The sequence below is a fragment of the Arachis hypogaea genome, chromosome 4 (genome assembly GCF_003086295.3).
Source record: "Arachis hypogaea cultivar Tifrunner chromosome 4, arahy.Tifrunner.gnm2.J5K5, whole genome shotgun sequence".
In the NCBI taxonomy this organism is placed as follows: Eukaryota; Viridiplantae; Streptophyta; class Magnoliopsida; order Fabales; family Fabaceae; genus Arachis; species Arachis hypogaea.
The window spans coordinates 45318892-45330925 of NC_092039.1; the positions used below are offsets into that span (position 1 = coordinate 45318892).

The 12034-nt window shown below is 30.4% G+C and overlaps 1 protein-coding gene across 1 annotated transcript in view; it reads right to left on the reverse strand.

Annotated features, from left to right (window-relative positions):
- LOC112796734 (MLO-like protein 6) overlaps window positions 1-11728 on the reverse strand; it is a 29120-nt gene extending 17392 nt beyond the window's left edge. Inside the window, exons 1-6 of the mRNA XM_025839316.3 lie at window positions 11347-11728; window positions 11135-11192; window positions 10780-11030; window positions 9952-10068; window positions 9766-9826; window positions 2139-2227 (exon numbers count right to left, since the gene is read on the reverse strand). Coding sequence (XP_025695101.1) covers window positions 2139-2227; window positions 9766-9826; window positions 9952-10068; window positions 10780-11030; window positions 11135-11192; window positions 11347-11469 — 699 coding nt within the window. The 5' untranslated portion in view covers window positions 11470-11728. The remainder of the gene's footprint in view (window positions 1-2138; window positions 2228-9765; window positions 9827-9951; window positions 10069-10779; window positions 11031-11134; window positions 11193-11346) is intronic.
- Window positions 11729-12034: the final 306 nt, after the last annotated feature.

Consider the following 12034-nt stretch of genomic DNA (forward strand, 5'->3'; position numbering starts at 1 on the left):
ATTTTTTTCTTCCTTTTTTTTTCTTATTTTTTTCTTTCTTTTAATTGAATGAATGTAAGTTCATCCTCTTCCAAGTAATTTTGCAGCATTATGTGTTTCTTCTTCTTCTTTGTTTGATTTTTTGTTTTTATTCTTGTTAAAAGAGTACAACAAGAAGAAACTTGAGAAGATAAAACAAAAAAAAGATGATAATAATGATGATGAAAAAGAAGAAGAAGAAGCAGAAGAAGATAAGGAGGAGGGAGAAGAAGAGTTTTGAATTATGCAGAACTTATCAGCACATATGCCCTAAAAATTCTTAAACAATACACCTAAATATCTTTGTTTTACACCCAAATATTTTCGTGTTACACCCAAATTTGATGGAAATACAGAAAAATATTTTCTTTAATGCAGAACTTTTACATTACATTCAATTCAATCCATCAACGATGAAACATTTTTCACATGCAGAATCATAAACTACTAACGAAAAAATTAAATAGAATTGAATCATACCTCAACTACTTAATTGGATTCAAAACAATAATCAATTTTGTTTTGGTTCAATTGACAATCTGAACTTGAATTATTCATTATCTTCAACAACGAGATAACTAATGATGGAGGAGAAGGAGAAAAAAGAAGGAAGAGAAGAAATTCCAACGAAAAAAGGAGGAAGAGGAGGATGTGGTGTTGGTGTTGGTAACGACGATAATGAAAGAGAAAAATAACGAAGAAGAAGGTGCAGCAAGAAGAAAAAGAAAAAGAACGTGCGTTAACGATACGAAGAAGAACGTGCGCGCGTGAATATAAATGACTTGTATAGACTTGTAATAAAAAAATGACTTGTATATGGAGAATAATTGTTAGATATATAAATAATGACCTTTATAACGCAACAATGTTTTTATATTACATTTTAGTGTTAGTGAATAAAATTTATCTTTTAGTTTATATTTTGTGTTTTTGTATTCTTTATTTATTATATATTTTTTATAATATTTTATTATTCTGATTAATAAAAATACTATAAGACATTGACTTTTGAAAAAGATTAAAAATATTCGAATGGACGGTTTTGAAATTTTAAAAAATTTTAAAGATTATTTTGAGATTTTTCAAATTTTTTACGGACTATTTTGTACTTTACCTTGAAGACTAATTTGTCCATCTTGCACATGTGAACACTTAATGGCTACATCTGTATGTTAACATTCTACATCAACAGTTACTGTTAGTGACTAACGGATGAAGATTGTATTGCCTAATAAAACTAAACGTTAAAAATTGTTTTGAATATTTTAAAACTTGAGGAACTAAAGTATTCGATTTCAAAAACTTCATGGACTAATAATTTTGGTAATTACTCTTTAATTAAATTTTATATTACTTTTAGAGTATATATTCAAATGGGTTCCTAAAGATTTTGCGTTAGACGATTTCATCTCTAAAATAGTTTTATTACATTGAAGTCCATGAACTTTAGAAAAATAAGACATATAAGCCTCTATACCTTAGTCAGATTTATTGTTTTCACTTAGACAAATAAATCGTTAAAAGTGTGACGGAAAAAACTATATGTTTTACGTTTATAAAGTTTAAAAAATTCAATGTAATAAAATTTTCTTGTAAACAAAAATATCAATATAAAATTTTTAAAGACCTATTTAAATATATACTTACTTTTAATTATTATTCCATCAACATAAAAATAAAAAAAAGAGTTTATTTGTCTGACATTTAGATTCACTACTTAGAACAACTCTAATATTAATTTTTATTTTAATGTTATTTTAGATCTCAAAAAAAATAATTTAATTAAATTTTATATTATTTTTAATTATCTTATTAATATAATTAAATAAATATATTTTTTAAATATTTTATTAGGATAATACTATCTTTTTAAAGTTAGATTAATTTTATTTTATTTATTAATTTTAATATAAATTTTAATATTAAATCAGTTTATTTTTTATAAATATAAAAATAATACTCCAAAATATTTCATTATAATTGTTCTTATACCAAACTAATTCTAACCACCCAAGATTCAGAAACCGCGTATAGCTTATTTGTTAATCTGGCAATAATAACCCAGTTTAAGAAATTTAAGTAAATGATTAATCATTAATGTATAATAATTGTGAACTTACAATCCATAAGGAAACTGACGTCCGACTCCATGCACTCAAGTGTCTTCGTCCAAATGTTGTGTCCCTTGCAAACCTGAACCTTTCAGGATCTGCATTTCAGATTTAAAATAAAGTTAAGCCATCTGATTCGTCCATGCATAAACGATTGAAAGTAAAAATAATAGACATACTCCAATTGGTCCTATCATTTTTAGTTTCGCAGAAACAAAATTAATCTCTAAATAAAAAAAATTAATTATTCTGCAGACTTTATACTTTTTATTTAATTGAGTGTTTATATTTTTTTAATTGAATTTTTATATTATTTAATTTTTTTCAATTAAATCTCTACTATTACAAAAACATTTGAAATAACCGAATATTCGGTTAAAATTTTGAATATTCTAAAATTAAGGATACTAAACTTAATCGAGGACATCTGAATATTTTTTAAATTTTAAAAATCACCATTTTTTTTCAATCTTCAATGCTTCTTTTCTCGATAGTTAGTTTTGCTTCTTCTTCTCCTCTATCATTGTTCTGTCCTCTATCAGTGTCGCTGTTTCGCCATCCACCATTGTGATTGTCTGCTTTTCCTTCCTGGAGGCACTGTTTGCTATCGCCACACCAGCCATCTTGCAAACCTTCGTTTCCACCTTTTCCTTCACGATGGCACCATCTTCGGTGCAGTTTCTGACCGTGTGTTGTGCCACCATCGTCGCGTTGGGTGGATTTGCCGGTTATCTAGATTATTTCTTTATTAGTTTAATGTTGATGGTAATTAATTATAGTAGGAGTATATAAGATTAACCACCAAATATTTGTTTTAGTTTTCTGTTTTCATTCATTTAAAAAATTTTAAAATGAGAAGAACTCATTTTTGTCTTTATCTCAACTTTCACTCTTTCTCTTTCATCAAACCATTAACATCACAACTAGAATAGCTTAAGACATGATATTTTCTTCATGGTACGGTGAACGTAGAGAGTAATCAAGTTGTGAATCGAATTAAAAGGTTGTGAACCGCCAATAGTTGCCAATGACGCCGTTTTCTTTCTTTTCCATATATTTCCTTCGACATTTTCTTTTCCCTTTTCTTACCTCTTCTTTCAAACTCATCCAATAGAGTTTGATGAGAGGTTATTTCACAAGATTCTTTCTTGGTGAACATAATTGTTCCGTATCAACGAGTTGAAAGAAAGAAGAAGATCTGAATTCTTATTATTCTATGATTCATTGATTTTTAAAAAATGGCGAACATGGTGAACAGATCCTCGATGAGTGGTTTTGACCACCAGAGTAATGCCAATCTCCTTCATCAATTCACGAATCTTCAATCTCAAATTTTGAAAAGTAACACAAATCCGATTCAAGATCAATTAAACCCTTATTTTCTCCACCCTAGAGAAAGTCTAAGTAGTAGAGGTCGTGGAACTACAATGGCATGCTCTCATTGTAACAAGCAAGGTCACACAAAATATATGTGCTATAGGAAGCATGAGTACTCCTCCCATTTTCAGCAACGACAGCAACATAACACCACAATCAATCACGTGATCACTGAGGAGCATGATGATACCATTGCATTACATTTTAATTCAAGAATTATGAACATTATCACTCTAAAATCTACACTATGTGTCATTGACTCCGATGCAACAGATCATGTGACTTTCGACTTGAAATATTTTCCAAGCTTTTAAAATATTGCCCCAATCAACATGATATTGGCAAATGGGACCAAAATTGTCAGTATCATTGGCATAATTACTTTCTATAAATTTTTTTTCTAAAAAATGTTTTATACATTCTCTTTTTTGGTTTCAAATTGATCTCTATGTCAAAATTAATCTCAAACTTATATTGGCAATTGTTAATTGATGATAAGTATTGTGAGATACAAGATTAATCCACATCAAAGATGATTAGCATTACTAAGTATAGAGAAGGGTTATATACAATGAGTAGAGAACTAGAATTCTCTCACTTTTTTCCTCCTCCAACAAAGCAAGCTTCATTGGCGGCAACTACGACTACTACTCATCACATAACACCTTCACACACTAAGCACAACAACATTTTGCATCTTAGATTAGGACACATACCCATACATAAACTAATTTTAATGAAGAAATATTATCCTTTTTATAGATTTTATTACTTCAAAACTTCCTTATGACTCATGTCATTTTGCAAAACAAAAGAAATTATCTTTTGATCTTAGTACAACTAAAATAAAAGATTATTTTGACTTTGTTTATATGAATATCTGGGGTCCTATTTCTGTCCTTTCCATTGAAGGACATAGGTATTTTTTGACTGTGATGGATGGTAAGAGCAGATTCACTTGAATTTTTTTATGAAAATCAAATCTGAAGCATCACAATTGGTTATTAATTTTGTGAATTTTATCAAAGTAAAAATTGAAAAATAAGTTAAGTGTATAAGGACTGACAATGGGACAAAATTCACTCTAAAATCATTTTTGTATCAACTAGCATTTTACACCAAATTTTTTGTGTAGAAACACCAGAATAAAACGAGATTGTAAAGCGAAAATACAAACACATTTTAGGTGTTGCTAGAGCACTGTTATTTCAATCAGGAATTTCACATTTTTTTTTGGCAATACGCAGTTGCTCACGCTATGCACCTAATTAATAGGCTGCGCAGAACTAAAGTGGATAATGCTAGTCCTTATAAGCTTTTGTATGGTAACATACCTAACCTTTCATATTTAAGAGTATTTGGTTCTCTTGCATATGTCTCCACATTAATAAATCAAGAACAAAATTAGACTCAAGAACTAGGAAAACAGCTTTTTTCGGTTTTAAATTTAGAACAAAGGGTTTTCGACATATTGATTTAAAATCAAAAGAAATTTTCATATCTAGAAGTGTAACCTTCTATGAAACTCACTTTCTATTTTCACATTCCACCAGCACTGACATTCCTGCAACACCCACTCGTACTCCACAATGTATTGATCTTTCTCAATATGATACATCATTCACACATCATGTAATCACCCATACATACCACACTCATAGATTCAAGTGAATATTTCTCAAGCTCAATGCATTTACCAATTTTCTCACACACCATTGCATCCATTACCATATCTCATACTAACAATGCACCAATTTCACAAAATTACGACATCACACATGACTGCATCACTAGAAAATCTGAAAGAATTAAGAAACTGCCTACTTATTTGAAGGATTACCATTGTATGATAACCCACGTAGCTCGCTCTAGCAACTTTACCAACTCTAACTCTTTATATCCTATCTCACAATACTTGTCATATGATAAACTAACCTCAAAATATAAGTCCCTTTCTCTAGCCATCACCTCAAATCTAGAACCTAACACTTATGAGGAAGCGGTTGCACATGAATATTGGAGAAAGGAAATACAAGTTGAATTGGCAACTCTAGATTAGAACAGAACTTGGTGACTCGCTAAACTCCCAAAAGGCAAGAAGGCTATGGATTGCAAATGGGTTTTTTGAGTAAAATGCAATCTTGATGGCACCATAGATAGGCACAAAGCTAGGCTAGTTGCAAAAGGATTCACTCAAGTGTAAGAAGTGGATTATGGTGATACTTTTAGTCCAGTTGGCAAAATGACTACTCTACGAGTAATGTTAGCATTAGCAGCGGCAAAAAATGACATTTGAAACAACTGGACGTCAATACTACCTTCCTTCGTTGAGATTTGGATAAGGAAGTTTATATCAGGATACCACCCGATTTGGTTCTGTCACAACCAGGTTTGGTTTGTAAACTGCAAAAGTCTCTATATGAGCTTAAACAAACAAAATGGAACATTAAGCTCACTCAGACTCTTGTTGATGCTGGTTATACGCAGTTTTTTAATGATCATTCCCTCTTCATCAAAAAAAATCCAAAATCTTCACTACCATCATAGTATATGTGGATGACTTAGTTTTAACCAGAGATGAAATTGGCAAAATCAATCCCATCAAGAAAATTTTGGATGACAAATCAAAATAAAGGATCTCGGTGATCTCAAGTACTTCTTGGGAATGGATGTAGCACGCTCTAACTTTAGAATTCATATTTATCAGCGGAAGTACGCCATAGACCTTCTCAAAGATTTTGGTTATCTAGATTGCAAGCCTCTCTCCACTCCATTTGATTATAGTCAAAAACTTTTGAAGGAGTCAAGTACCATTTTAACAGACAATACTACTTATAGACATCTCATCGACTGACACCTTTACCTCACAAACACTAGACTTGATATATTTTATGCTGTAGAACATTTGAGCCCATTTTTGGATTGTGCAAATACTTCTCACCTACAGACTACTTTCTGTGTACTCCGATGTTTAAAAGGTAGACCTGCAACTAGTCTATTTTTTTTCTCTACTTCTGATCTGCATCCGGATTTACCGACGATGAGTGGGCTACCTGTGCCGATACCTGTTGCTCTGTTTCGGTTATTGCTTCATGCTTGGGAGCTCTCTTGTTAGCTGGAAGAGTAAGAAGCAAACCACCGCTACCAAGTCCTCTACAGAAGTTGAATATAGGTTTTTTGCTGTTGTCACTTGTGAAGCTAGTTTGTTATCTTTCTTAATGGATTTCATTGGTTTGCCTCTTCCAAAGTCTATCACTCTACTGAAAATCAGTCATCCATTCACATTGCCAATAATCTCATCTTTCTTGAAAGAACTAAACATATTGAAGTGGACATTCAAATTATTTGTGAAAAATATTTGTCTGGTCTCATTCATCTTATGATGGTTCGTTCCAAAGACCAACTTGCTGATTTTCTTACCAAAGCTCTGCCACCAGATTCTTTTCTTTCTAATGTTTCCTAGCTAGGATTGTTAGATTTAATTTATACAATTCTAGTTTACGGGAGGGTGTTACCTAAATTATTTTTTTATTAGTTTAATATTGATGATAATTAATTATAGTAGGAGTACATAAGTATATAAGGTTAACCACCAAACATTTTTTTGTTTTCTGTTCTCATTCATTTAAAAACTTTCAAAATGAGAAGAACTCGATTTTCTCCTTCTCTTAACTTTCACTTTTTCTTTCTCTTTTAGTCCATCAAATCATTAATATCAGAGCTTAAATAGTTTAGCACTTGAGATTTTCTTCACTGCCGCTATGAACATTGTTGTATTTCTCAGCCAGTTCTATTCCCACCACGTATGATTGCCAACATTCAGAGCTCGTGTATCGCATTTAGGTAGGCTGGTTCTTGAGTCAAAAACTCCAATTACATATCTAGTATTATTGTTGTAATTTGAATTTGTGGTAATTTTGTTGTTGAACCTAATTTAAAATTTGTATAATTGAGAATCAAAGTATTTTATTTTGAGTATGAATAAAAAATTCTGCGATTGCATATTTTTTTTTATACAATTTTTTCTTTTTTCTACCTGCATCCAGACCGAGTTTCTTGTGAAATTAACAAAAGTGGTATTGTGACCTTCTCAAAGACAATGAAATTTAAAATTTACATACCTTTTACTTGGCCTCAGATCTAGTATGAGTTGAACCAATTCGGCAGTATTGAAATACAATTGAACAATTTGTTAGGATACAAAAATTTACGAGGGCAGTTTAATGAACTGTTTTAGTAGAACTTAGTTATTTCCTCTGGTATTTGGAGGCATGATTAGGAAGGAAATCAGTTTGTGTAGTTTTTTTTTGTCTTCTTTTCATGCGGTGTCTATTTATAGTTTTGAATTGTTTGTGTAAAATGTTTATATTTTTTATTTCCCATATAAATCAAAATTTTACCGAGGTATTAAATTGGTGTTATTGCTCAAATAAAAGGAGGGGGAGGAGATGGTAATGAAGCAAGGGGAGTAGTGGAGGACGATGAATGTGAAAATTATAAGTGTAGGGTATACATAAATAAGTAAATTCATATTTCATTAACGTTTTTTAGATGTTTAACGTTAGCAGGGACTTAACTAAAAAAATTAAATGGTATAGAAATTCAATTAAAATAAATATAAAAAATTAATTAAAAATTTAATAAAATTATAAAAATTTACAAAATAATTAAAGCTAAAAAAAATAAATTGGTCACTAACCTTTTAAAAGTTAAGATAATTTAATTCTTCAACTATATTCATTTTTAGAAAAAAGAAATGAATTTGTCTCTATTAAAAATGTTATGGATTAATTTAAAAGGTTAGTAACAATTAATTGTCTATCATATAAATAAACAGTGACCAATATGTCTTTTCTTTTAACTTATCTAAAAACATACATCAGAGATCATATTTTAGGTTTTAGGGTATTATTCTAAAACTAAAGTAAAACTACTAGACGTGGACAATTTTAAAAATATGAGTGATATATATATCAATTTTGATATGTAAATGTAATAATATATAGAACAAATTAGTTCTTAATAATTTTTTTCGACAAAATGATTCCCAAAATTTTAGAATATCAAATAAACTAATTTGTGATCAACTAAAAAAGTTAAATCAACTTCGATTTTTTTTTGCTAAAAAAAAATAATTGAGTCTTTAATTTTTTAAATAAAAAAATATAATTGAGAGATTAAATAATTTTCTAAAATTTTAATATACAAGTGTTTTAGACCTGATCTCCGGTCGCTTTTTTGAAACGGTCATCAAATCCGGCATGTGATAAGACGCCCAAACAACGCACTCCTCGCCTAATCATGAAACGGCCAGGAACTCTCCAAATTTTCGACTTCGACTGGAAAAACCAAACAATGATCTCCTTGCAAAACCACAACGGCGAGGAAAAGGTTTCTCCAGCAATGAGACCGAGCACCCTCACTCTTTCGCTCCGGGGGCAATTGTTACGGATCCGGCCCACGGATCCTACATCCAGAACAGTTTCCGAACCTGGTTATCCGGGTCCGACCTACTTCGCCCTTTAGAAGGTCCAGAACTGGTCCACTAGAGCTTCTAACCAACAATCAAATTCAAATACCTCCCTTATCTTAACCAAATAAGATAAAATAAGATAATTACCATCGTCTATATAAAGAGGAGCTCCAGACCCCTCAGGTACTCATTCATTCCTCACACCTTATACCTCTTAGATCCATTCTGACTTGAGCGTCGGAATGTCTTTGCAGATACCACCCCCCGTTGCTCCAGTTAAATAATCTAACATCCGCCTTGACCCGCAAGTTCGCAATCCATCTCTTAACCCGTACTAGAGACGTCATGTACAACAAGTTAGGAAACTAATTTGTCTATTTGTTTTATCTAACATGAATTTATCTAATATTTTAAAAAGTCAAAAATTAATTTGTCAATTTTCTTTTATTTATAATTTCTTCTAAGTTTTAAAAAAACAATCCTGTTAACTAACAATCCTGCTAATTTTTTTTATTACGAGAAAATTATGAATATTTTTATGCTTAATTTTGTCAAAAAAACGCTTTTATAATTTCTTCTAATTTTAAGAAAATACGAATTATTTTATGCTTAATTTTATCACGTGGCATTATTGTAGCGTTTTAAGTTTAACAGCCACGGCGTACAACATAAACGCCGAGAGTACGGAATCGCTGGGATTCTTTGGCAACTGGCAAGTTGGTTGCAGGTATAAAATTAGTCATTTAATTATTTTAATTAAATGAAGGCAATTAAAGTCAACGTTACCGTTGTAGAATTGATATTCAATTGTTTTTGTTTCGTCCTCCCATTTCTTCCATCGTCTCATCTGTTATCGATCCATTAAATCACACAATTAATTAAGTTTCTAATACCATGACTAAACGAAGGACAGAAATAAGGTCCCATAATATTCAATTTCATAGAATATGTAAGGGGAAAATAGAAGTGTACCTTGGTTCTTCCCAAAGCTAGTGTTATAATACATTGTAGTATATGAAAAATTGCCAGGACAAAAATGAATATATGGAGCTGGTGAATTCCATATGCAGAAACAAAAGCAACCTTTCCCTGGAAGATAAAGAGAAATTATTATTATTATTATTATTATTATTATTATTATTATTATTATTATTATTATTATTATTATTATTATTATTATTATTATTATTATCGATTTTATAATTTTTTAAACATCCTTATATGTTCTACTAACATAACACATGACAAATTTAAAATTAATGACTAATTAAACATTTCTCTACAAATTATATAATTAGTTTTGACTTTTTTTTAATAAAAGAAAAGTTTCATAATTGATTTTATTGGTAATTTTATTATTAATTATTTCCGGCCGGCGATAATTCATGGGCATTAACCCAATAAGAATAACAATAACAAGAAAGAAAACATTAGGACGGGGACTTTTTTTTATCAATTGATCGAAGTATATAGATTTGTTCTATAATATTTTAAAATTTTTTTAAAATTATTCAAAATATTTAATTCCATTTAATTTTACTCTCAAGATTTAGAATAATTTTTGCCAAAGAGATACAGTTCAAATGACATAATTTTTCATCTTCACTTAAAAATTTAGAATTTTAATTTCACTGTTAACTTAAAAAAAAAATTTAGATTAATTTTTTAAACATTACCCTTCTCATTTTCATTATCATCATCATCAATCTCTTTTACTCTTAATTTCTTCACCCTTCTTCTTGGGCAAAAATTAGAATCAAAAGATTGAAGAGTGAAATCGTTAAAGGTGTTGAAACTTGCCTTTTCTGCACACTTGTCGTATCCCTTTGTAGCAAGAACACGGCGAGGTATGTGGCCTAAATACTCTAAGAGTTTTCGACGATTACCATCATCACCATCATCATCATCAGAATCTTCGTAACCAGATTTACTTTTCTTTGGGACAGCACATGGATGCCACGTTGAAGCAACATTCTTTGATATGCATATTCTAGAAATTGGATTTTGGAACACCGTGAGGAGTAGAGATATGAATCCCAACAAGATAAGCTCTGAAACAGAACATAGTAACTTGTTAGAAAATTTTGCTTCTTTTTTTATAGAATTTAACATTGGAGGTGAAGTTGGAAAAAGAAAATAAAAAAAATACAAGTACCTCCTTTAACCTTCTCTAATGCTTCATAAAGAGCAGTTTTGTTTTTTCTTTTGAGCCACTGCAGACAATTAACGAGTAAAGTACTAATTCACAATATGATGAATTCATTATGATTATATATATATATATATAGTTAGAACCATATCAATTTTTAACATTTACGAAATGGAAATTTTGACAAATTGAAACCTGTCCAACGCTCATTTTATTACCTTTCCAATAGCATGAATAATATGTTCTATGATGATTGAAATAGCAAGCAAAACAAAGCACACAATTGCAACAGCCCAGGTTGGCGTTTCCTCCAACGTTCGCTCTTTTTCTCCACCAGCCATATTTATATAATATTTTTATTGTAAATTTTTATGAAACTTAAGAGACAGAAAAGAATTGCAAGCAGAGGTTCAGAAGATTGGATAGATAGATAGATGGATATATATAATAAGGAACTCAAGGAAGGACATCTAACTGGAACACTAGAAAGTGATTGTGTCGTGTATTTTGGTTTAGCTTAAAGAAATTAAATATATAAAGTTGGATTGGATATTATTACTGATACAAAGATATAGATAATGAAAATAGAAAGTGTTTCACGGTAGCGATAGGAAAAAAAATTGTTTTTATTTTATGGAAGATTGCATTCAAATTCAACGTAAAATTAAACAAGTTGGAATATCGTCGTATTCATGACGGTGAAATTTTCAGAGAGAGATAGATATTAAAGGAAAGAAAGAAGGTAACGCACATGAGAGATTAGAGAAAGCAAGATTATATTCATTTTATTTGACAAGTTGAGAGCAATATGTTTTGTCTGGTCAATGGAAGGAAGGAGGAAATAAACACAAGAGTGAGAGACGGGCGAATAAGTTCCGTACCCATGACAAATGGACTTCTTTTTAA